Genomic DNA, 27,371 nt, shown 5'->3' on the forward strand with positions numbered 1-27,371 from the left:
AGTTAGCTGACCATAATTCATTATTAAATCAATAATGTGAAATTATTTCAAAGGACATGTGAGTCACAAAGACGCTGTTCTGCAGTGTGGATGTGAAAGGTTAAAGGTCATGCTGGATGTTAGCTGTGATGAGCTTTAATGGTCACGTTTAAACCAAACTGGACCGTCCCTTCAAACTTCAACAAGGAAGTACGGAGAAGACGATGATGACTTGCAGTATGAAGAAGAATGAACAGTGAGACTAACAGCTGTGACTGTAAATGTTGGTAAATGAACAGGAGCAACCAGGATGGATTGTGGGGGTTTCTCTGTGCGTACAGCAGATAGTGAACGGTTTGAACGCTCGACAGCTAAACGGTTTAATCAGCTTTGCGTAACTCACCACCTCTGCGTGTAAACTCTGACATGTTTGGTATATAAGGACTCGAACTGGTTCTGCCATTTCCAGGTCTCTGCCAGAACCAAACCACAGAAGAAGTGTGTTGCCTTTCCTTCGTTAACAGATACTGTTCCTTTACTTTGCACTTACTGAAATGTTTCAGACGTTTTGTAATCTCTCTGAAATTTAAAGTAGAAGTTCAGACACCCTGTTGCAACACTGACTGACTTCATGATACTTGAGGTCGTGCTGCAGCAGAGACGAGTGGGTCAGTGGGCTGCCGTCCAACCGGGCAGCATCCCAAAGACTACATCGGCAGACGCGGATGTTACAGGAGCCGCCTGCCTCAGAGCCTGCAGTGAAAAATCACAAGCTGCTTTTCCGCAGAAGCAATCAGCCTCCGAGAAATCAAATCACTGCGAGGTACGTGGACGTAACTGAATAATAACCCGTCTCTCGCAGCTCTGTGCTTTCAGGCCAAAAATAAACTCACGATCATTTGCCAGAGTGTTCTTCTCAGAGGAAATCACCTATCACAACCTTCAAGCTGCTTGGAAATCAAGACATCAAGTAGGCCAAGAGAACCATAGTCTCCGATATCCACAGCCTACTTCCTGCATTTTCCCTTCAATAATTCATAAGGAGGCATTTCTACAGCCTTAAACATGCAGGGTTCCCATAGATGAGGGACTCACATGTACCAGTCTTTTGTTAAGCAGCTATTCTGTAGCTAATACCTTCTTAATGAGGCTAAAGCTCGTTCACAGTCACGGTTTTACAGTCAGATGGTTGTTTTCTGCTTATTAGCCCAGCCATGACATTTATTACTGAATGCTATTAACCTTATTCTGTTACAACCATGTGTGACAGCCAATGATCAGGTTGATCTCCGTACCTTCAGACGCACCTGTGCTGACAAAGACACATCCCTTCATCTTCATGTTGAATTATTAAGGAAACTAGACGTGTGTCACCCAGAATGCTTTGCCTGCCACTTCGACTGAAGACTCGGGGAAACAATCCAGTCGTTCTGATCGCATCAGATCTCTAACGACTTTATTCTGACGTGCCAAAAAGCTACTAGATATTTCTGAACCCCACCCTGGGCTGTGAGGCAAATCTGCAGCCAGAAGGAAACAGCCTGACAGCTGTTTGAACCCAGCCCAAAGCACAGAGCGGGGCTAGTTTACAAACCACACACTGACATCACATGAGCGGCAGACAATCCGCAGTCCTGTTTAAGACTCGTACGTGACACAACCCCCCCCACCCCCCTGGATGTGGATCTCAAGGAGCAACAAGTGGAAAGAGAAGGAAGGTTAAAGTCAACTTTAGGAAGAGCTATGAAGAAAAACGTTGGACTTACCCGACTTGCGCTTGGAGCCATAGTCCCTGAGAGAGAAGCAACACAAGAGGGACATGGTTAGTGATCGGGCAGCTCGGGCCACAGCACGGCACACGGTCACCACATGTGTATCTGCAGAAGCTGGCGGCAGCACTCATGCACGGACGCACGCATGCAATCTGCTGTAGCGCGCTAACGAACGCGTGTGTTCGAGGGCGAGAGAGCGCGAGAGCGCGAGACAGAGCGAAGGATGGAGAGAGAGGGAGGGACGACTTTGGCCAGCTGCCTGCACTCCCCGCAACAGACACAAATCAGTCATGTGACTCCAAAGCGGCACCACCATCCTCCTCCTCCTCATCCTCCTCCTCGTCCTCCCTGTCAGAGAAGGAGGAGACCTCTCCCCACTTTTCAAAGCAGGAGGATCAGTTGAAGATGCCTTGCTTAAAGGACTCTAATGGGATTATGCGACAAGCCTAAGCTATAAATCGGCAGTCACAGATTTGTATGCGAGGTTCGCCGAGCAGAGCGCGTCTGCTTCTGTCCTTAATCAATAGCGACTTTTGGACTGAGGCAGCGTGGTGATTGGGTGAAAACAGACAGATGAAGGCAGAATGAGCTATTTATAGAAACACAGGCCTGATCAAAACCTGTCCATCCACGCTTCCCATCACCCCTCCTTTCCTTCCTTCCTTCCTCCCAGGCTTCTTTTTCTTTTTTGTTAGAATTCCAACTTTTGCTGAGGACAAATAAAACCCTCATCTACTCTCAAATTCAGCCACGTCATCCCTGCTACAGTTCAGCTGGAAATCAAAGACAGGCAGTAGAACTACTGCATGGTGCTGCAGCAAAGAGACGAATCCCACTAAAACCTGCGCTGAAGTATCAGCTGACAGAAAACCACAAAGCTGACTTATACCTGCGCCTGGTCTAACCACGTTCAGGGTTATTAAAGTAAAAAGCATTTTAAGAAATAAATAAATGAAAAGTAGGACTGAACAAAGACAAACTTATGCACTGCATTCATTATTTCATAAACAAGTAACTCAGCAGTGCCTGCAGCAGACAGGAGCCAAAGCTTTGAGTGTTTTTGGAGCGTTGGTAAGTAAGTAGAATTTATTTATTAAGCGCTTTTCACAGACAGTCACAAAGTGCTTTACTTTGAGTTTCCTTGAAACTCTTCAAGGAATTTTAAGAAGTTTCATCAATTTGTGTTGCATGTTTAATCATGCAGCCTAGCGCTCCCCAACCTTTGTTGCTCCACCGACGGTTTAATGTCAGACAATATTTTCATGGACCGGCCTTTAAGGTGTCGCGGATAAATACAACAAAATAAAATGATACGACCGAGACAGAAACTGTGGTATTCTGTAAATATAATATAAACATGAAATCAATGTGTAACTGTGTAACTTTATTAGCAGCGTCCTCCTGAAATGCACCAACAACACTGAGAGTAACATCCTCCTCTCTGGCTCTCTGATCGCTATGGTAACGCATAAACATTTCAAAATAAGACACACAACTACAACACGGGAAAAGACCCGGGGAAACAGAGTTAACAATAAAAACCCTGAAAACCATAAATTGCACACCTGAGCATCAGCTCTGGCGGACCGGAACCAAACCACTCATGGCCCGGGCCGTGAGTCGCTTGGTTCCGGGCCGTGAGTCGTTTGGTTCCGGGCCGTGAGCCGTTTGGTTCCGGGCCATGGTTGGTTTGGTTCCGGGCCGTGAGTCGCTTGGTTCCGGTCCGTGAGCCGTTTGGTTCCGGGCCATGGTTGGTTTGGTTCCGGGCCGTGAGTCGTTTGGTTCCGGGCCGTGAGCCGTTTGGTTCCGGGCCATGGTTGGTTTGGTTCCGGGCCGTGAGTCGTTTGGTTCCGGGCCATGGTTGGTTTGGTTCCGGGCCGTGAGTCGTTTGGTTCCGGTCCGTGAGTCGCTTGGTTCCGGGCCGTGAGTCGCTTGGTTCCGGGCCGTGAGTCGTTTGGTTCCGGTCCGTGAGTCGTTTGGTTCCGGGCCGTGAGTCGCTTGGTTCCGGGCCGTGAGTCGTTTGGTTCCGGTCCGTGAGTCGTTTGGTTCCGGGCCGTGAGTCGCTTGGTTCCGGGCCGTGAGTCGTTTGGTTCCGGTCCGTGAGCCGTTTGGTTCCGGGCCATGGTTGGTTTGGTTCCGGGCCGTGAGTCGTTTGGTTCCGGGCCGTGAGTCGCTTGGTTCCGGGCCGTGAGCAGTTTGGTTCCGGGCCGTGGTTCGGGGCTTGGGGACGGCTGATTTAGGCACCTCGTGTGAGGCTCTTTAGTAAGCAGCTAATGTCCAGCAGATTTCTTCTGTCCATAAAAACTCTTCGGCACCTACAAACCAAGTCTCACCAAGTTTTGGCCAACTTGGCTCAAGAGCTGGTGTTTACCCCACTGGTGCCAAACCAGTGACTCAAAGCAGCGTTTTCACTCATCAGGTGAGACGACGTTTGCTTATGTTACAACACGTTGTGTTCACAGACACACAGCTCAACTGAACCTTGATTACAGCTCAAGAAGTCTTGAAGTCATAACCGTCACTGCACTGGACCATCTTCCAGTATTGACCAGTATACGGCGCTCAGCTGGTGCAGATTTTGGTCCCAGTATGTTGTGCATAAGTGCATGTGGGCACATGTGTGGTTTTTACATGTATGCACACACAAATGAACGACTCTCAGGTTCAGCTGCAGCTCTGAGATGTCCTTTACTTGGACAGGTGGCGTGGGCGGTCCCTGTGACACTTCATTAATGAGGGGCTTCATCTGGTCATGTAGCACGGCTGATTACACTGACGAGGGCAGAAGCAGCCCGGGGCAGGGGGGCCGGTGTGGCCGGCGGTGGAGGCGATGCCCGTCACTGCACGAGGTTAATGAGCACCTTCTCTCGGCTGCACTCGGGTCCCGGCTGGACACATCAGGCACAAACGCCTGGTTGAAGAAGCAGCTCCTGATTCGTCGTGTCACTGCGCTCTCTTCTCTCCATCCCTTCCTCCAGTCCCCTGTGATCTGTATCTGCCTCTTTGTGACCGCCCGCAGCACATGAATAAAGCCTTTATCTCCACCAAGATCGCTGCGTGCTAGCAACCAGAATATGCTTCATTGTCACCAAAGTGGGACACAGAGTGAGCAAGGACTTGACCCCTCATCTCATCCCATCCATCTCGGGCTACACGGGACACACGACCTCTAAAACACGGGGAGCGGATATCGTTTCTGCCAGTGGCCAACCAGTTAGAGTGTCTGGATGGGTCTAAGTGGAAAGTATGCCTCGGAATGACCGAGCCTCAGTGTGGGCAGGATATCTGCCAAGATGTTTGCCCTTTTCACTCAGGATTTTCCGTCGTGGCTTTGAAAGATGCCGATATCCTCTGTTGGGGTGCGAGGGAATGTTTTACATTTCCAGGGAATGTTAAGTGCCGTGTTCATATTTCCATATGCACGGTGCTCTTCTTTTAGCCACCTAATCTGCAGCGGTTTAAAATAACCTTTATTTTTATTCCCAAGTCTTACATCATTCTCACACATGCCCTGCGGCCCTGCAGCCCTGCGGCCCTGCAGCCATGCAGCCATGCACTTCTCTGGACGTTACTCAACAGAGGTGCACGTGAGAACGTAAATGTCTGATGCAGGGTTGGACGTTAAATGTTTTTAAGCCTCACAACATTGGAGTCAGGGTGAGGTTAACAGGTCTCCCTTTGTACTGAAAGGCCAAACTCACACAGGAACTGTGTGGCAAAATCCAAACGGCCCAGTATGTAAAAGGATCACCTTTCCATCAGCCACAAGCTTCATACACATGCTGGATGCCTGCTGGGTTAATTGAACAAGCTAACGGTAAACGATCTCCACCGAGTGGCAGCACAATAGCTGCAAGTGTGAGACCTGGAAATGGCTGGTTGTAACTTATGGAGGAGGTGAGGACAGGGCCAGTGAATGAGGGTTTTTCCTCGAGGAAAACAGCAGCAGAATGAAAAGTACTTTGCTTTAGCGAGCTCCCTGGGAGCCTGTTAAGCTATTCACGCTGTGCACGGTTCGAAAGGCAAATACAACCTTGAAACGCTCTAAACAACAAGTTCCAATCAGGAGAGAAGCTGCGACGTGAGCGAGTCCTGGTCCAGCTGTAGACGTTCGCACAGGCCTCTTAAACCATCAGATCCTAACAGAGTAACTGCTGACAGCATGTCTGTTCACAGCCGTCAAAATAAAGGTGAGCTGGTATCATGTGTGAGCTTTCAGAGCTGCATGAAACAGCTCAACAGGCACATTACTCCAAATACAAACTGATTAGCACTACTGACACAGAGCAGTTAATTACAGCAGCAGAACATCAACTACTGTGAAGAGAGAGAGTCTGCAGCAGAATCAGAGAAAGAGTCTTTTTGGCTGAACAGCTAACATTTAACACTAAACCAGGACGTGCCAGCGGGAGCGCTGCTGGCTAGTTTTGCTTTATTTATCGAGGTATGGATCTGGAGGCATCTGTAAAGTGTTAGGCCACAAACGAGGGGAAGAGCACCAAGAGACGCTGGGAGAACAGAAACACAGGCTCCAGAGCTTAGCCAGTGACCAGAGTCCCGGGGCTGAAATCAAACACTTCCTGGAGCAGCCAGCTCTCTACTCACATCTACTGGAGGTGAGAAGAGGAGGAAGCAGGAGGTGAGAGGTCATGTGTAGAAGCAGTGCTGGGAGAAAATGCTCATCTGGTCCCTGTGACAGAGTTCACAGAGGTTGTTGATGAGCTTTCAGAGATTCTGTAACAAACTGTGATGACAGATCATTGAGCGCACAGATGTTCACGGCGATCAGTCATGCATCATTAAAAATGGATGTTGTTTTGATAGCAGCGGTGTTTTCGCGACAGTCAAAATAAATGACGGCGTTCAGTGTGAAAGGTAAGCAGAGAGAGAACAGAAACATCAGCACACTGCCCAGAAGTCACAGGACAGCGCGAGCACTTCAGGGAACTTCTTATCATTTCCAGAGCTTTGAGCGCTCAGCATCGACTGTCGAAACAAAACAGACGTGTAAAAAACGCCGCGAGCCGTGTGGCACGCGGTCAGCTGACTGAGAGGTTCAGTCCAGGGTGAAAGATTTGCTGAATATTCGATTTTTTCCGCTCGAATTCTCAACAACAGGCTGGTTTCAGGGCGTTAAAGAAAACCATCATGACTAAAGGAGCTAAACAAATACTACGTCTTTAGCACCGCGACCTCGTGTTATGAAAGGAATTACACGTACGAGCAGCTCCAGCGCAGTGAGGTCAGAGGTCACAGGTGCCTGGTATCTGCTTGTAAGTCTTGTCCTAAAGCTGCTGTTTGATTTTCAGCGGCTTCAGTTTACAAAAGAAACTTTTTAGTGGATGAGAAACGATGGATTTCCTAATTAGAGCGTATGAGTGGGGCTGGCAGATAGAGGGCTAATCGATGTGTTTACCACTATTAGCATAATGGATGCGACTTAATGATTCTCATTGGCCTCCTGCTAGGCTGCCCTGCACCACCAGTAAATAAACACTTCCCCAGATTATCGCCTCAGCCCCTCGCTGCTTCCCTCCCCGCAGAGGTCATCGCTAAGCCTCGTCAAATCCAGACCTCAGCTCCAACCTCCCGCCCGTGAGCCCGCCTACTCTAAGCCCCCCGAGGACCCCCTCATTACTCTCGGGGCCACAACAAGACTGAGGCTCACTCTGGGCATTAGCTGTCCAGATGGGTTTGGAGGAATCAATTAACCGCTTTGTACGCGGGAGCGCCGTCACACTTGGCGAGCACAGAAGAGATGCACGTAGTGGCATGGAGCAGGCAGCTGAAGGCTCAAGCACTCAGTTTGGTTCCTCCTGATCCTCTCCACCGCACGCGTCTCAGTGACTTATCGGGAAAACAGCAAAATCATTTACTCAAAAGTGTTTCCTTTATTATCCGTCGATGAATTTTCCATCATTTTTTCCAAGTTGACACCATCTCATGTTTGATTTTGTCCTGTAACGTTACCATGTAATAATATGGTAAAAGCAGCAGACAGGTGAGGACTGCACATGGAAGAAAAATGAACGAGTGAATGAAATATGAGACTCGAGGTCAGTGTTTCAGCCTGAGGTTCACATGTTGGATCTTAAAAACCCCTCAACACGCTCTGCAGAGCGATTCAGCGCTCAGCCTCAGCAGCAAGCTCAGAAATCATGACCTGGATCATGAGGGTCAGAGGTCAGGGGTCGTCACAGGAACATCGAGCTGCTCGGACACGGCCTCGTCGCCTTCACCTTTAACATTTCTGTGTCCATCTCCTGAGACGGCACACACCTGTGATGCTAAGGACACGCCCACTTTATCATCGACTTGTGTTTAACATTTTCTGTGCGCCATCATTTCTGCTCAGGCTGCTTTCATTATTTATTTTATGATTCTGATGAATCACGATTCATAAGCAACGCCTGAAGTTCACCAGCAGCACATTTTTACTTTTTGCTCACTTTCCCATATTTCAGTGACCACTGTGGGTTTGTGTGTCCACCCAGGGCTTCACAGAATTCAGTTATTGAATGAAGTTTAAATGGAAACCTGTACCAACAGCTCTTTGTGATTCAGGCTGGACTGCAGAATCATTTTAATCTGGAGATGAGCTCAGCCTGTGACTCCGGACGCTGAACGGAGCGTTCCTCTGAGGGAACAGAGACCGACCTTTTAACCCCGCTGACCTCAATAAAAGAAGAATGTCATGAACATGGTGTGAACCAGCATGTTGGATGTGAGGCCGTCTCCTGTCGGTGATAGAGCCGACCTCCTGCGTTACACCAACATGTCATCGCCCACAACTATTCCCAACGAGCCCCATCACCAGGGGTAACGCTGCCGCTTAAGCAGCCCCCTGTTGGGAGCCCGAAAACTGACCAATCACACGAGTTCATGCCTTATCCAGCAATAATCTGATAATCTTGCAGCATCTCTTCCCCGCCAGACACAAGCCAAGGTCAAAGCCTATTGGTATTCACAGAGAGGGCTGCGAGGGGCACGATGATCGATGACAGCATCACCACGGCCTATAGGAGGGCGGCGGGCGATGCCTTCACCGTGGCTCAAATACAGCATGCGCATAATAACAGAGTGATTTGTCAACGTTATGGTCCGCAGAGGACGGATTCTCCATTTAAGCTGATAGTTATACGATTACCAACCGTGAGCCCCGACAGATAAAACAAATCGCTGCCCGCGGCCATGCAAATTGACTCGATAAAAATGCAAGATCTGCGAGAAAAACGCCAAGTAAGAGAAGAGGAAATAAAATATGTCTCAGAAAAAAGGGGAAAACAGACGGAGAGGAGGGCAGGAAGCTTTGGCCGGCCGAGAAATTCCACACGGTGGAAATATATCTCACACAGAGAGAGGCTCGGCTACGAGGCCAGACGCTCGATACGTTTATACATGAAGCCCGGGGAGGCGTGGGCTCCACCGGGTGGGTTTGTGATGCAGAGTACGCCACCGTGTGGCCAGTTTTTAGGGAGTAGTGAACGACTCTGAGATTACTGTCCTAAAGGCCGCTCACACATTTAAACACTAAACCAAAAGTGACGTCAGCCCTGCCGGCGCTCAAACCGCCACGATCTACAGCATCAGGGCTCCTCAGGTGGACTCTTCTGTTCTTCGTGACTCTGAGCTGAGCTGTAGTGCAAAAACTTTCCTGTCACATGAAGAAAAATCTGATTTTCTACCTCAGTAATCATCATTTAGCATCGTTAGCACACAGACTGGAAACCAGAGCAGAGGCGTCAGTCTGATGTTCGGAGGAGTTAAGCCGTTGCCTGTGTGTGAAAAACGTGTAGTTGTAAAAATGATGTGTTGGAGACATAAAAGCTCCAAAGACAAAGCCTTTGCTTTGATATCGGGCTTTTGCATCACAGGAGAGAAACATGTTTGCGGTTTTCTCTTTCAGGGCATTTCGACGCATCAAAAAGCAAACAAAAAAGAAGAGCGGCGATCCAACTAAAGCTCCATTAAAACTTCAAAAAGGAGCAGCTGATGATTGCAGGAGAGTGACATCAGCTCAGAGTGACCGCGCTGCAGTACGCTCCTCTGCAGGCAGGGGTCGACGTTGCTTAGACGCTCACACGCGGAGAGCGTGACGGCGGGCTTCGCTCGGGGTCTCCGCTCTTTTTGGAGCTTTGATTGATGGCGCTGGTTCCTGCGCCGCCCTGCCAGGCATGCGGCTCCTTTTCTAATCAGATCACAGGATTCCATCTTTCATAGCAGAAGCACAACGACTACAGTTAAGGCAATGAGCTTTTATGAAGGACCAATAAAGAATAAGACGTCACGAGCGGATCCATAACGTCCCTCCTTCCTCCTTTCTGACCTGCTCTCCTCCTCCCCCCGAGGGACATCCCCCTTTCCTTTCCTGCTCTCCTTCCTCATTTTCCAGGAAATGATAAAGTGCACACATTTCATCACCAGGGTAGCTTCAGCTGCCGCGGCCCGCTCTATTCATCACACTCTCGTGCAGTCAGGCCCTCCCAAAGCTATTACGGTAGGAAGCTCCCTCCCCCGGCTGACAGCGCCCAGCGAGTAAGTGTGCGAGTGCTCGTGAGTCAGATGCTGCATCTGGGTGAACGAGTGCATCCGTGAAGGGTGACGGCGGGAAAGAAACCGAGCCGAGAGCAGACGAGAGGCGCGCTGACGTAGCTGCAAACGTGCAGGAAATTCAGCCGTGGAGAAGAAAACCCTCTCTGATGATGCTGCGTGTCTTTTTGTGTGAGGTGCACGAGGTCACCGTTTCTGGCACGGATCAATAAATACGCACGCTCAGCTGACCGCTCCTCGCCACTCTGACACACTTTAACCCCCGTCGACCCTGATACTGAAGCAGCTTATCCATCACGGGTGAGTGAGCACATCGCCTGCCTGCTGCTCACAGCAGACGGGACACTGGGAGGACGAGAGGACGGAGACGCATGCTTCCTGGATGGCAGAAAGACTGCAGGACGAGGACACAGCTCTGCTTAAACATAAACATGGTTTCGGATCCATCCATTAATCTGCTTTCTGCTACCCACCCAGGACATGGGAGCAGAGATGTCCACACCTCGCTCTCCCCAGTCACCTCCTCCAGGTCTGAGATTCATGTCCTGGATCTGTCCTCTGGTCTCCTTCCAGTAAACTGACAGCTCCGCCTCTCTGGTTACTGCAACAGGCCAGCGTGGCATCCATCTCTGCCGTCACTTGAGAACAAGACCTGAACATACTACACCTCCATCACTCCACCCTGCACCCAGCTGAGATTCCTTCTCATCTGCGTCGCTTCAAACAGACCAGTGAACGACCTCGACGCAAGCTAACGAACCAACACGATCCACAAGACCGCCGACACTCTGGACCCTCGGCCACGTCTAGAGATATCGTCCAAACTTCTTCAAAGCCCCTCACAGGATGCTGTCACTCAGTATCTGAGCAGTTTTCATCATGATGCTCCAAACCTGTCGGCCCATATGTGATCGAAAACCTGACAAACTCGCTCAGATACACAGTGTCTACCAAACAGGTCCAGCAGCACAGAAGTCTAATAATCAGCTCCAAGCTCAGTCTGATCAAAAGTATTCTGATGATGAGCGAAACATCAGGTCCTTTCATCAGTGTTGGGGAACAGTTCCCCACAGCGGGGCCCGTGCACCCGTCAGCTTCCCTTCCTCGTTCTTTTCTCTGCGGCTGGAAGCTGATGAGAAACTGTCGTCATTCACTTTCTTTCCAATTAGCACTCGGGTACCAAATTATGTCGACTCATCAAAACGCCGCCTCGTTACGCGGGGTGAGAGGAAAAGTGGGGAAGGAGATAAACACACGTGCGGGCGTTCAGAGTGTTCAGAGATTAGTGGCGCCTTCTGGCAGCGTGTCGAGCATTTTAAGAAGCACCAGGCAGCGAGGACGTCTGCACGCCAACCGTATTTCACAGCTTGGATAAAAGCAGAGAGCAGCATCTACAACCAAGAGAGAGCGCCGTTATACAGTTTCCTGTGACATCACAGAATTAGTCACCGCACTCACCTCCACAGCGAGGACATTTATAGCTACACTGACACATCTATATAACATGAAGTGCACTTATATTTGAATTTTATAGAAAATAAACTTTAGATCTCCAGTTCCATGGATGCTTCGCTTGTTTAGGTCAACATTTTCAGTAGTTATCCTATCACGCGCAAATTCTTGACAAAAGGCTAAAATAACTCTCGGCTGTAACGCTAACGCTCTCGTCAGCAGCCGGGGAAGCAGCGGTGCTGATGCTGCTCAGTGGAGAATCCTCCGCTTAATCCACATCAATATTTTAGGCCTATTAACAAACAGTTCAAGACCTCTCATATTTGGATTAAATAGGTCATGAAAAATGAAGCATCAAAGCTGGCTGGTCCAGTGATTTGAAACATTTAACATTTTTTGGCTACAATTTCTGAAATATTATAAAACTGCTCAAAAATTCTGCTTTAAAGAAATAAATGTGTGAAAGTGACAGGAAGTAGACGAGCAGACTAAAGTCTGGACAAACTCAAAGCCTTTTCGGTCCTGTTGTTGTTTTTGTGGGAGTGATCAGAGGAAAGCCGAACTGAGCAATAACACAACAAACAGATGATTCAGATTCCTCCGAGCAGCCATCGTTGACCTTCACCGCAGGTTTGCAGTGTCTGAAATCTGACCATCACCACAGGAGCCAATAGTTACTGTGGGCTTTCCTGCACTCTCTGCTGTAATGAGCTGGTTTTGCAAACCGCTCAGGTACTGCTGGAATCCATTTCATAGCGAGAAGCAACAGCCCATCTTTAACTTAAGACATGAAGGTCCCAAAAAACTCAACGACTTTAAACGTTTCTTCAAGTTCAGCTGCAAAAAGCATCAAACCCTTCATTACATCGTCTCAGCTGCTGCTAGGAAACCACTACTGTACACACCTGTAGGACCTGCTCAGGTATCACACCTGAACCTTCGACTCCTAAGAGCCCCAGTGTGAGAGTTTTAGTTGAGAGTGTTGGTGGTTTATTCCTGCTGCTTGTTATTTAATACTCGATAGTCTGCAGAGGTGCTACCATATAAAAATGGATGAGGCCACCTTGCTCCACCAGGCAGCCTCGCCTTCGATCAGCTGAGGATGTTTGGGTCCTGCTGGACTACAGATTGGCAGAAAAGTTGCCAACAGGTGCCCGGAAGTCCCAATTTTAAACGTATGTGTTTAAATTAGTTTGAAAACCTTTAAAATGTGACTTTATGTCCCAGAGTCTGTGACTCCTGTTGAACAGATCTGAAATAACCAGACGGTACTTTTGTGTCATGCAGTGAGTCACTGTATCCCTACACATTCGTATTTACAGGCAGGCAGGGGGCAGGTACAAAGAAATATCCACTAGTAAAGCGCTGCCCCCTGCTGGTGAGGTTTCCGTTTAATTCTGCAGATGCTTCCTTGGAAAACGGCTGGAAAAGCTCCGGGCGACGACAGAGTGAAGCAGGCAGTGAAAACAAAGAGTGTCCAAAGCTGATCTAAAAACCTGACTCGTGAAAGTGCACACACACACACACACACACGCACACACACGCACGCGCACACGCACACACACACACACACACACACGCACGCGCACACGCACACACACACGCACAGCAGGGTGTGTTCACACGGCTGCTCGGCCGCCTTTCTTCTTCTTCCACAGCACTCACTGTGGCACACAAACACACACATCCAATCATGGCTTGGAATCAATGGCCGCTCTGGTTGCCAAACACCCCCTCCCCCCATGGTTTATTTTCATTTAGCAGATGCATTATGGGTAGGGAATGAAAGGAGCCCATCCAATTTAGCCGAGACACAAGTCGAGTGGTCTGGATCACGACGTCTAACTAACCGAGCAGAGCTATTTGTTAAAGCAGACGGCGGGCGCTTCACCCTCCTGAGTATTTCCTCCTGTTATTAAGGCGGCGCGAGCGCCTGCAGGGACACCGAGCAGCCAGGAGAGGTTGGAGCTCCATTTGATCCAAATCTACCCGAAGTGCAGCGCTTCCTCACATCCTGCGAGCTCCGTCGTTCCACAGCCACATTCAAGAAATTTCATGCATAAACCTTAAATGAGCGTGTGTTTCCATTTAGATTCACTTATGATTTATAGCTGGTTTCAATCTGAGCGTGATCAATGAATATAAATGAGACTTTGCTTTTTTCACTGGAAAATGAGTTCAAATGTGGGTTTCGTTGCCCTGACGCTGGGCACATTGATTGTTTTTAAATATGAATGTATTGATTTGGCTTTCTTCTTATGAAATACCCAAATTAAATGGTTACTTATAAATAAATGGTAAATGGCCTGTATTTATATAGCGCTTTTCTAGTCCCTAAGGACCCCAAAGCGCTTTACATATCCAGTCATCCACCCATTCACACACTGGTGATGGCAGCTACATTGTAGCCACAGCCACCCTGGGGCGCACTGACAGAGGCGAGGCTGCCGGACACTGGTGCCACCGGGCCCTCTGACCACCACCAGTAGGCAACGGGTGAAGTGTCTTGCCCAAGGACACAACGACCGAGACTGACCAAGCCGGGGCTCGAACCGGCAACCTTCCGATTACAAGGCGAACTCCCAACTCTTGAGCCACGATCGCCCCGAATTGGTAAAAGGCAGGGAGATTAGAAAGAGAGCCCTCTGTAAGGATGAACAGCTGGTTGTTACAATTAAATTCCCCTTTAACTTCATCTTGTGATGAAATAAAAGGGAAACTGTGCTGCGATGTTCTTCTCTGATGGGAAATGCATTTCCTTTTAATTTACAGCTGTGAAAGCAGGAAAGAAAAGTGCTTTTCAGATTTTTGTCCTAGCTACGCTTCCTGTAAACACAGAGCTGCCATAAAAATCACATTTTCATTTTAAAGTCCAACCGAATCTCCATGCAGAGCAACAAAGCAGGTGTTTCTTTCTTTTATCCTCAGCTCTAACAGCCATGTGGCTTTTTTAAAAGACATCACTGACCATGTTGGAGGAGGCTGGACTGCTATGCTATTAGCTAGCTCCAATAATAATAACAAATCCTGTTAATTAGTGTTCTGTAACATCCAATTCAAATCCTTGAATTTCACTCACCAATACTGAAGCACAGGTTTCTGTAAAGGTCTGTCACTATAGTAACCTCGCAGCAGCCATATTATTGGTCACATGGTGTTATTAAAATGCTCCAAAAGGCTCCAACAGCACAAACACGTGAACTGGTCCAGTTCAGGGACCCAGTTAGCTGAGGTGTAGCTTAGCAGAGAGCTAGCAGCTACACCTGTCACTCAGTGGGACTACAACAACTTTAAGTCTTAACAAAATACAGACAAGTTAGTCAAAATAATAAACATAATCATCTATATGGTTGCTATGAAGGGGGAAATCTATACATGGAGTCTATGAAGACTGACTCACTTTTAGAGCTGACCTCCAAGTGGCCACTGGAGGAACTGCAGCTGTTCACCCCTGCTGCTCGTCTGACTGTAGCTCTGCTCAGTGGCAGCAGTAGGTTTGAAATGCACGCTACGTAAGCAAAGGTTTGCAGCACGCCTGTGCTCCCCTTAACCATGGCGTTCCTCAGGGGTCAACCTTTGTACCCCCGTTCATTCTGTGTGCACAGACTTTGCCTGGTGCTCTTTGTTAGTCGGTGTTTCGCACATCCTTGAAAGTCCTTTAACAACTTTCATGCGCTGCTTCTTGTTTTGGCATCCGTTCAGTTTCAGACGAGCTAAATTAAGTATTCAAAGTAATTCTGCATACCGCTGTGTGTAACAGATGGAGGATAACAGGCTGCGTGTGATGAGGCCAGTGCTTGCACACATTATTGATGCTCCACATGTATGACTTCATCTCCCACATACTCTGGCAACAAGATTAATGGGATTTCTTAATGCACTGGGCATACAGGAGAGAGGAGGAGGAGCAGAAGTCAAATGAGAAAAACGGGAGAGATGAGAACGCAGGTGTGACAGAGTGTGGACGGCGAGGGGACCAAAGCTGAGCGAAGAACGACTGTGTCGGCGCCGTTGTTTGTAACCTTGAGCCGTCTCGTCAATTAAGCACACTTGAATTTACGAGGGTGAGTTAGACACAAAGAGTTAGAGGAGGAGGAGGAAAATGAGCGAGGAGAGACGCTCCGTTACTGGCAAACACAGGAAAGCAAGAGGTCAGTGAGCAAGGCGTGCAGAGAAGAGGAGCCTGGATGGAGCAGGAGCGGCACACAGGAGCACATTACCAGTGAATACTGTGATACTGACATTTGAGGTTTGGAGAGGAGAGTGTTCTCTAATTAACAACTACCCAAAGGGGCCATCTCCTGCTATGAAACCAGTCATTCTCCTCCTCCCACACTCACATCCATCAACTGCTCTCCCTACAACAGCCCTCCCTCCCTCTCCGCCTGGCCTGCTAGGAGGTTTTAACGAACTCAGTGAGAAAGAGCCGAACTGGGAATAGACTAGAAAGCGAGAACAGAGAGAGGCAATGAGCTGAGCCAGTGAGTGCTGGGAGTACTGGAACATCTGAGCTGAACATTATCAATCAACACACGAGATTTACTCCGTCGTTTAGCATCATGTTTGCATGCAATGCAATTAGTGCCAGCAATTTACAGTGTCTGCATGCACGTGTGTGTGCGTGTGTGTGTACTGCATAGACTAATCCAGGCTGGAGGCAGAGCAAACAAGCTGCTTTTCCTGTGGCGGCGTCTCGGCTGTAAACCTGTGCAATCTAATCAACATGCTACGCTCAACTTCCTGTGTGGATTTGTAGTTTATTTGACCAAGAAACAGTAAAAACTTCCTGTTTCACACGAGTGTTTCTACGACAAACTACACGCTAATTAGCATGACCATCTAAATGATTTTAGCTTCCTTTGCCATGAAGTGTGTACAGTTAGCTACATGCTAATGCAGCGGATGGTTATCAAAATGTTGCTAATTAAACGACACATTTTCACTTTGCCAACAAAGTTAGTTATTCAGCTGCTTTAATAACACATTTAGCTTAGTGACAAACAATGGAATTGTCATACAGTAAAGCTAGCAAACAGTAGCTGATGTTAGCTACGCTCAGCTAACAGTGGCGCCACACATGACACCAGCTGGTCATGTGATTAAACCCCTGAAACATGGAGCAGCTGTGGATTTAAATGCTTTTACATTCGACTCTTCACCTTTGAGAGGAAGAGCGACACTTCAAGTTTCTATAATGCTGATGTCATAGCCCTCCTTTAAAAGTGATGCCAATCTAAGCCACACCCACTTTCACCTGGAAGGGTGTGTCAAGCTGATTCAGCTACAGAAATTAGCCAGCGGATTAGCCTATACAGAACCTGTGTGTGCGGTGTTTGTCCACAGTGTGCTTCACTCACTCCACGGGGGGGTTGACGTCCTCAGCCTTCGTCTCGAAGAAGCGCAGCACCTCTTCGCTCTGAGAAATCTGAGGAGGGAGTCGCACCAGCGCCTGCAGAGAGAGTGACAGTGAGCGCCTCTCTGAAGACGCTCCACAGTTTCATCCTCAGACTCTACCTGAGCTTGAAAATAAGTTTATTATATTAAACCATGACCTGTATAGAAACGATTAATGAAGAATCATACAGGAGAGACTTCAAAGCAAACCCTGATTCCTCCTTTCTCAGCTCTAAACGGGACAATAAATTACAAAACGCACATTATGTTGTATTCAGCAAGACTTGAAAACAGTGCTCGAGCTAATAAACTCATCAGAATAATGAGTAGAGTTAGAATCATCGGCATTCAGAGCCAGCGCCCCCTGCTGGTCAGTAGAGACACTGCAGGTCTAAGGCACCAGCTCTCAGACATACAGCAGATTGTTGGACTTCAATCTCTATAAAGCGGAAATATAGCAGAGTTATGTGCAGCTTGTATTTCTCCCACTGAGTGCTATAAATAAAAATAACATCAGTTTAAATTTAGATCTCTGTTTCTGGAGCAACTGTTTTATATTTACTCAATATAAGCTGAATGATGCAGACTACTGCATGTGTGTGCTTGGCTACACATCTGCAGAACACAAACACACAATCAATCACTGTTCATACACAGAAGCAGCCCGCAGTCAGAGACAGGATCACATGTCAGTCTAAATATCTATATTTAATGATGGGACTGGCTCCAGCTGCAGGAGTGACTCTCGTACAGCTCGGCGTGCTGGACCGTGAAATATACACAACATATGTACGGCGTAGGCTTTTTATTTAAATTGCCACAGTCTGAGCTGCCTTCATGTTTCATTCATCCGATCCTATATTATCCACAGTAGAGGCCACGTGCACCCGCAGCCGGCCGGGTTTCCACCCTGCAGGCTCCGGGGAGCCCATCCTTGGAGAATAATTTCTCTTCCTCTGTGTTTGCCTCATAAACAGGATGCAGGAAGTAAACAGTTCGGCGTGCTGGCTGAAAAACACCAGCTCGCTGTAGCAACTGTAAACACTGGAGCGCTTTAGGTTATTTGGATAATGAAAAGGCTTTTGTGTGAACCTTCGCCTGTGCTGAGCTGAGGACCAGCTTCACTTCACATGTGTGGAACTGCTTCTTAAACTAGTCCCAATTACTGAGCTAATGCTGTGGGTAACCCTGCCTGACACAGGCGAGGAATACTGCTGCATAATTATGCGTGAGACAAACATCAGAGCCTGAATCTCCCTTCTGCTCGTGCAGCTTTGAGCCAAGAGGAAGGAAGGAAGGAAGAGGGGGAGGGCACGATGGAGGATTAAAAAAACTAATAAGAGTGGGAACAGGAAGTGATAAGGAAAGTCACTCTGGAGCTGCAGGACTACAAACGCTCGTCGCTTTTATGTTGATTTTGTTGCTGGAAACAAAACCAGCAAACGAGGGGAGGAGGTCGTTAGCGAGATGGACTTTAAAATAATGGAGGTCAGTTTAACCCTGGAGAACCCCTAGAAAACCAATGGGGTCGGCTCTGACCCAGTGGGTTCTCCAGGGTTAAGGTGTGCAAGTTTTATGCACCCCCCCCGAACAGCGTGTGAAAGACAGCACGGATCGTGACCCTTGACCCCTGACAGGCTCGGGGATGCCCCCCCACAGACAGACGAGAAGCTGAGGGACGTTTACCCTGCAGTAGTCATCGATGAAACGCAGCCGCTTCATGGCCACGTCTCGCACATGACTCCTCCGGAACAGGATTTTGCCTGGAAGGGGAGGAAAGGGGACAAAAAATAATAAGGATGGAGGTGACGGCCAACAGAGGAAAGGAGAGTAAATACTGGAGACATGCACAGCATCCCTAAAAATACACATTTAGCTGATTCTGCAGAGCAGCCAAAGCTTCCTGTAATACTCAGACCTGTCAGGAGATGTCAGTAATGAATGACATCTCAGGCCCACACTCCAGCTGTGTCACCCCCCCACCCCGGCAGGCCCGGGGTCGTGCACTCTGTTGTGTGAGGAACCCTGGAATTACTGTTTAAAGGGGAATCCTCCAGCACAGACTTTAGTCCCATTTTCCCCGTGAGTTACAAAAACAGTGCAACGTTGGAGCTGGAGCAGCACTAATGTGATGTTACAGCAACAACAGCAACGAGGCTTCAGTCAACACTGTGACGCACACACACGCGCACACACACACACACACACGCACACACACACACACACACACACACACAGTAAAGAGAAGCAGACATTTTCAAATGCTAAATGCTGCATGAAGACATGCAGTGATACCAGAATATAAATGCAAAGATCATACAGTAACTTTCACTCAGTCGCACTTTTGTAAAGGATCCTTTTCAGTTGATCCCAGACAAATGAGCCAGAGGCCACAACAACATGACTGTTTCACTGCAGCCTGAAAAGTTTGACCTTGAACACCATCTAACTGCACATATTCTCTCTACAGAACCTGAAGCCTCCATGTTACCGTCTCTGGTCCTGTGCAGGTGTTTGAGCTTGAGCTGCCTCTGAGCCAACGAGGAGCTCAGCACACATTAAACAGCCGCTCACTGACCAATCGGCTCAGGGAAACAGCGTGATCATTAGAGAAGATCTCAGAGCTCAGTGTGGCGACAGGAGAATGGTTTGAAGCTAAGTGGACCTTATATGTTGAACGTATCCACAGTCCCTGCTGTGGGGCCGTGAGCCTCCTCTTGAATATAAACTAATTTAAACCCACTCACCGTGTGGGCTCCCAAACACTCTTGTTTTTACATTTATTTAATAATCTAATCTTTTTTGGCGCTTTTTGGCTTCCATACACAAAACAGTAGAAAAACTGCACGCCTGGTGATTTTTTTTTTTTTTTATTGCCGAGCTCTGAAACTTAAACGTTGTCCTGCAACTTCAGACTGAAAGAGTCCATTAAGAGTCCGAGCTGAGCGTGCATCCGCAGACAGTCGGTTATGTTTGCATGTGGCGCCACTGGCTTTCTAGCAAAGTGGGAGGTTTGTGTTTGGTGGGTTTCTAGATTGGTTTTGTTTGTGAGTGTGAGGATGAGGAGGGTTGGGGGGGGGGGGGCTATAAAGCTGATGCTGGGACCACGTGTTGGCCGCGGAGCTTAAACAGAGCGGTTACCAAAATAAACTGCTGTGAACACACAGAAGCCTTTTACTGCCTGAGCACACACAGAGCTGGAGAATCTACATGGAGGACACACACAGGCAGACACACACAGGCAGCATCGTGCCCACCGCTGCAGGTCACCATCAACCTGAATGTGACGGGTGTGTGTGTGTGTGCGTGTTGTCGATCTCACACACACAGACACGCGAGCACAGCATAATCCAGTGATCACATTCATGCACGATCATAATGTGACTCAGACACTCTCCACATCCAAAAATGAACATCACACAGACGCACAGGCACGAAAACACAGCTGAGATTTGAAAGTCACAGATAATGCCTCATCAGCAGTAACACACACACACACAGACACACACAGACGCCCTGCGAGTGCCAGTCATACATTATTAATATGGGAGCCTGTTCAGATAACGAGAGCTCAGGAGCAGGCTATCACCTGGGAGAAATGGGATGATCCTCTTCTTCGGGTCTTTTTGCCCTCCCTCAATTGGGAACTTGTCGAGTATCTGCATCTGTGGAAACACGAGGAGAGGAAACGGCTTTAGTTTTATGTTCGGCTCAGCTTCACGTTTTAGGAATCATCTGCGTCTCTCCTGGGCGCGAGATAAGAAAGATCGATATCAATCTCGTGTGTCATGTCAAGTATAAACCTGAAGCCGGGAGGCAATTAGCTTAGCATAAACACAGCTAGCCAAGCTCTTTAGCTCAAATATATTCCTGAGAGCAGCTTCAGAGATCATTTTCACCGACACTGAGAAAAACCAAAGATAAACGACCCTGCATGAAATCATTCCAGGATGGCATTCCTTAAAAGCAAAACGTCTTAGACGTCAGCTTGTGTGCACGTTACTTTTTTGGCTCTATATAGAGACATAAACTGTTTCCTTATTTGTGAGCAACATTCAAAAATGTTTGACTGTCATTAATTATTTATATAGAAAAATGGGTTAGGCTCAGCCTCAGGCCTCTGCAGCAGTAAATCTTTAGCCGTGTGTTCATACAAGTAGAAATGCACATGATCTGCTGTGCATGTGTGGATGTAAAGACAAAACACCATGCAGGAGGAACACTGGGGGATAAAGAGTAACGCAAAACTGAACTTAAAGATTTAGATCAGTTATCCAAGACAATGACACACGATCAGAAAGAAAGTGGAGAGGCAGCTGATTTATTGTCACAAAGTTAATATTTATTAATCAAAGAAATCAACGAGGTGCTCACTCCTGTGTGCACACTCAGTCTCTCAAACACCATACAGTTGGGAAATGATGCAATGCTGTCACAGCAGCCACAAAAAGGTAAACGCTATAAACCAACCCTGGACATGAATTCAATTCACTTTTATTTATAATAAATGTATTTATTTGTATTCCAACAGCAGTTGCTTCAAGGTGCTTTTTGTTGTAAGGTGAAGACCCTCCAATCATATTACAGCAACATACAAGCAAGCAGTTGGCAACAGTGGTGAGAAAAAACTCCTTTTTAAAAGGAAGATATGAAGGTGAGCTAAAGTGCAGATGTAGGTTAAGACCTGACGCTGCCAAGTTTCTGTTTTGTTTCTATGCTATGCTATGCTAACCTAAGCTAACATAAACACCCACAGCACAGGGTGGAGCCTATCCCAGCTACCACAGGGCTGGTAACCAATCAGGTTTAAGAAAAGAAAAAGACCAGCAGCAGTTAGCTTAGCATCACCACAGTAGTGTCTGTTCAACACATTAAGCATCTCTTTGTATCTGGTTAGCTGCTGGAACATGTTAGCAGCAAACTTATTGCTGATACCAAACTTCCTCCTCTGAGTCTCCCAAACAAAAAGAATGAAGGTAACTCTTAAATATGAAGTAAGAGAGTCTCAGTCAAAACAGTAACTACCTTTTAATCTACTAAAAACGCTTCTTTACCATCACAAAACGGTTTTTCTGCTCAGGGGTGATTGTGCATCATATCGAGCGTCACACCTCAGTCCCAAAGCTGCACGCTGGTATCAATAAAAAAAACAAGTCCAGTGAGCCGCGGGGTTCACGGGGGTCAAACCAGCATGAACGACATGAAGACGGCGAGAGAAGTGCTGACACCAGAGCAGGAGGTGCAGAGAGAGGGAGCGTGCAGAGCGAAGCATTAAGACAAAGAAAAAACAAAAACAGGAGAAAGCCAAGAGAAAGGAGAACGCAGCAGATTCCTGCTCTTTTCCACTCTTCAAATAGATCAATCAAGATTAGAGAGAAAGCAAAAACAGCAGAGGGCAGATGCAGAGGGTGAGGAGGCTGCACAGCACTGCAGCAAACATCCTACAGAATCAGAGACGGAAGGAGCATGTGTGCACGTGTGTGTGTGCATGTGTGTGTGCACGGAGCATGTGTGCACATGTGTGTGTGCATGTGTGTGTGTGCACGGAGCATGTGTGCACGTGTGTGTGTGCACGTGTGTGTGCACGGAGCATGTGTGCACATGTGTGTGTGCATGTGTGTGTGTGCACGGAGCATGTGTGCACGTGTGTGTAGGGGGCTGAAGTCCATAAAGACGTATAACAGGCGATGGGAGCTGTCGGCCGTGTCTGTGTGTGATGGCTGAAAGCTGTAAGAGACCTCGGGGAACCGAGCGAGCAAACAGCCGGGTGGGTCTGGATGCAAGAAGATACCCAGAAAACACTCGCACTAATCCCCAGCGCCCACTCCGGAAACATCCGTCGCCTGATCCCATTTCCCCCGTCCATCTGTCAGTCTGCCTCCACCTTTTCATTGAATTCCTGTCTTATTTTTTCCCACTCATCCAATGACCATACCCAACTCTTTTCCTCTAACGCTGCCACGGCACTAAACGGTTTGGATCCTGCTCACAGGATCTGTGTCCGTGACACACGGATGGATGATGGACGGCCCCCAAACATTTCACCGATGCTGAACTCGCAGGTTTGAAGTGTGACTGTGCCACCGTTTCCACTTTCTTAATGAAGGCAAAGTTGTAAGGTGCTCACCTGCGTGCAGGTGCGACACACTGAGAGGACAGACGTAACCGTAAGGCTCGTCATGTCAGCTTTCCTTCTCAGTTCAACAAACTAATTACACCCCCACCCTCCTTTTCAAACTCTGCCGGTGCAGCCTGAACTGATCCACTCGGATCAAGGTCAGCTCATTACTCGAGACACTCTCCGGCTGGTCGAAGCTTGTCCTGAAATACACGTTTTCCTGTCGCCGCTGACAGATTCCTGGCAGGAGAGAGCGTGCTCACGACCTGCCGGGAGTTACAGGATCACCGAGGGAGAGAGAATGGTGAGAACAGGTGGGACGGCGGGGATCAGGTGACACAGCCACAGGCGCAACTGCTCTTTTACATGGATGCATGCACACAGGCTGCACGTGCACGGCCTGCGAGCGTGCACGTTTGCAGCACGATAGCAGACGATCAGGAGTCCAGGTGGTAAAATTCCACTCTGAGGATGCCAAAAGAGAAAGGAAAGAAAGAAACACATCCACGCCAAACCATCGCTCCACTTCTCAGACTCCACTGTCTCCTTGGTAACCAGCAGAGAGAGAGTGTGAAGAAGAGTTGTGAAGAGATGTGATTGGATGATGCGGTGCAGCTCTGGACCACTGGTGTAAATGTTGGGAGTCAGGTAAAAAAAAAAAAGATTCTTCTTCGTCTCCCCTCAGAGTGAATCCAGGATGCGATGATGTAATGCTTACTGTCCGGCTCGCGCTGACGCTCGTCTTATTTCCACATTACCACATGAGCTAAAAGCATAAACGTGATCAGAGTGTAGGTACTGAGAGGAAGGTGGTCTGTAGTCCTGAGACGGCCTCGGGACTACGATTCAGCAGCTCTGGGTTTAGAGTCCAAAACAAAACCTTGAAAATGAAGCAGCACAAAAATGGCAGCCGAGCTCCTTCAGCGACGACATCAGAATCAGAATCAGAATCAGAATGGGTTTATTGCCAGATGTTGAGGTTTACAACATTAGGAATTTGCTGCGGTGCTTCAGTGCAAACAATAAGAATTAAAGTGCTATGTAGAAAGAAAGATATGTGCATGAGATATACATGAGATATATACATGAGAATAAGAATTATGAGTGCTACGTAGAAAGATATATACATGAGTGCAGGTGGTGATCAGTGCCAGACATGAAATGATGCAGTGACACAGCGTAGGGTCATATGTTAGTGGCGGGGACAGTCATGTGGTTATTGTTCATGTGTCCAACAGCAGAGGGGAAGAAACTGTTCTTGTGGCGAGAGGTTCTGGTGCGAATGGACCGGAGCCTCCTGCCTGAGGGGAGCAGGTCAAACAGACTGTGTCCAGGGTGAGAAGGGTCAGCTGAGATCCGGGCTGCACGCCGCAGTGTCCTGGAGGTGTACAGGTCCTGCAGAGATGGGAGTCTGCAGCCAATCACCTTCTCAGCAGAGCGCACAACACGCTGCAGTCTCTGTTTGTCCCTGATAGTGGCTCCAGCGTACCACACGGTGATGGAGGAGGTGAGGATGGACTCGATGATTGCAGTGTAGAATTGCATCATCGTCCGTGTTGGCAGGTTGAATTTCTTCAGCTGCCTCAGGAAGTACATCCTCTGCTGGGCTTTCTTGATGACGGAGGTGATGGTGGGCTCCCACTTCAGGTCCTGGGTGATGGTGGTACCCAGGAAGCGGAATGAGTCCACAGAGGTGATGGGGGTGTCAGTCAGGATGATGGGGGGGAGTGGGGCTGTGTGCTTCCTGAAGTCCACAATAATCTCCACTGTCTTCTGGGCATTCAGCACCAGGTTGTTGTGGCTGCACCAGGACACCAGACGTTCAACCTCCCTCCTGTAGGCAGACTCATCCCCGTCAGAGATGAGCCCAATGACGGTGGTGTCATCTGCGAACTTGATTAGCTTGACAGACTGGTGGGTGGAGGTGCAGCAGTTGGTGTACAGGGAGAAGAGCAGAGGAGAAAGAACACAGCCCTGAGGGGAGCCGGTGCTGATGGTCCGGGAGTCCGAGACATTCTTCCCCAGCCTCACGTGCTGCTTCCTGTCCGTCAGGAAGTCAGTGATCCACCGGCAGATGGGATCAGGCACATTCATCTGGGAAAGCTTGCCTTGGAGATGGTCTGGAAGGATGGTGTTGAAGGCAGAGCTGAAGTCCACAAACAGGATCCTGGCGTAGGTTCCTGGGGAGTCCAGATGCTGCAGGATGAAGTGTAGGGCCATGTTGATGGCGTCGTCTACAGACCTGTTGGCTCTATATGCAAACTGCAGGGGGTCCAGGAGGGGGGCCGTGAGGGTCTTGAGATGGGAGAGAACTAGGCGCTCAAATGACTTCATGACCACAGATGTCAGAGCCACGGGTCTGTAGTCATTTAGTCCAGTGATCCTAGGTTTCTTGGGGACAGGGATTATGGTAGAGGACTTGAAGCAGGCAGGCACATGACATGCCTGCAGTGAGGAGTTGAAGATGCCAGAAAACACTGGGGCCAGCTCGTTTGCACAGTGTCTGAGGGTGGCAGGAGACACGCCGTCTGGGCCGGGAGCTTTCCGAGCATTGATGATGACAACAACAACAACAACAATCTTTATTTATAGAGCACATTTAAAAGCCTTGGGCATACCAAAGTGCTTTACATAAAACAATAAAAAATAAAACAGTTCACACATTAACATCAAATACATAAAGGTAACGAATTATGTTCACAGATAAAGCCACCAATAAGAGTAAACTGCAGCACATAGGTTATAGCAAGGTAAGACTGTACCACCATGATAAAAGACACCAATAATGGAAAGAAAGCAGAGAATTTAATACAATAGGTCAATAGGTCACTGCAAGCAAGCCAGCATTTAACTGGTAGAAAAGGCAAGTTTAAAAAGATATGTTTTTAGCTGTGATTTAAAAGAATGAATAGAATCAGACGCTCAGATGCCAATCGGGAGATTGTTCCACAGCTCCGGTGCAACTAGAGCAAACGATCGATCACCTCTAGATTTCAGTCGAGATCTGGGCTGAACCAGCAGCAACTGTGAGGATGACCTTAAAGCCCTAGCAGGAGCATATGGGTTTAAAAGTTCCTTAAGGTAGCTGGGTGCAGTGTTATTGGTAATTTTAAAAGTAAACAACAAAATTTTAAATTGAATACGATATTTGACAGGCAACCAGTGCAGATCAGCAAGGACAGGAGTAATGTGGGCAAACTTCTTGGTTTTAGTTAGAATGCGAGCTGCAGCATTCTGAACTGTCTGTAATCTATGTAAAAGGGAAGAGTGGAGACCACAATAAAGTGAATTACAGTAATCAAGCCTTGACGTTACAAAGGCGTGGATGAGCTTTTCTAGGTCTTTATACGGGATATAGCGCCTGGCCTTAGAAATAAGGCGAAGCTGGTAAAAACTGGATCTGACAACAGCAGACACTTGTTTATCAAGTGTAAATGACATGAGTGGGGTCAGTCCCACTTTATACAGAAAGCCTTTATCAATGACTCTGCTTGTGTTTCCCATCGTGACTTTAACGTCAGGCGTTCTAAAAGACATTTCATACATCTATGTGAAAAGACAGACTCCTGCCTTCCAAACCCAACAATGCTGAACGGCTTTACCAATGTTTGTGTGTGTGAGGGTGTGGCTACTTCTCATACCACGACGAGCATGTAGGCCATGGAGGAAGACTCTGTACTGACACAGGAAAACACTGGACAAAGCACATCGGCTGGAGCAGGGGTGGGGACCTCCAGGCCTCGAGGGCCGGTGTCCTGCAGGTTTAGATGCGTCCTTGATCCAACACAGCTGATTTAAACGGCTAAATGACCTCCTCAGCATGTCTTGAAGTTCTCCAGAGGCCTGGTAATGAACTAATCATGTGAGTCAGGTGTGTTGACCCAGGGTGAGATCTAAAACCTAATCACTGATGGTCACAGCCACAATATTAGACATGTTTAACTAACACACGTGAACGCTGACGGCTCGTGCTGTGCGTGAGTGAAAGTAAACCGTCCACCATTAATGACACCGGACTACACCTGTGGGTAAGTGAAATATCCACTGAGTTATTTTGCCTCTTTTTAGGATGACGGCAAACAGAACGCATATAGAAAACTAACATT

The 27,371-nt window shown here is 48.0% G+C and overlaps 1 protein-coding gene across 4 annotated transcripts in view; it reads right to left on the bottom strand.

Moving 5' to 3' along the window:
* The window catches only part of sh3pxd2aa (SH3 and PX domains 2Aa), a 99,529-nt gene that overhangs the window by 43,765 nt on the left and 28,393 nt on the right, over window positions 1-27,371 (bottom strand). For all 4 annotated transcript variants that reach the window (XM_086297088.1, XM_086297090.1, XM_086297089.1 and 1 more), the window contains exons 3-6: window positions 20,737-20,812; window positions 18,834-18,910; window positions 17,111-17,202; window positions 1,746-1,771 (exon numbers count right to left, since the gene is read on the bottom strand). In XM_086297088.1, the coding sequence (XP_086153214.1) occupies window positions 1,746-1,771; window positions 17,111-17,202; window positions 18,834-18,910; window positions 20,737-20,812 (271 nt within the window). The remainder of the gene's footprint in view (window positions 1-1,745; window positions 1,772-17,110; window positions 17,203-18,833; window positions 18,911-20,736; window positions 20,813-27,371) is intronic.

This window comes from Aulonocara sp. 'chitande type north' Nkhata Bay, linkage group LG6, assembly GCF_057382095.1.
Source record: "Aulonocara sp. 'chitande type north' Nkhata Bay isolate Kocher_YH1m ecotype deep benthic linkage group LG6, A_spYH_male_GT1.1, whole genome shotgun sequence".
NCBI classification, from domain to species: Eukaryota; Metazoa; Chordata; class Actinopteri; order Cichliformes; family Cichlidae; genus Aulonocara; species Aulonocara sp. 'chitande type north' Nkhata Bay.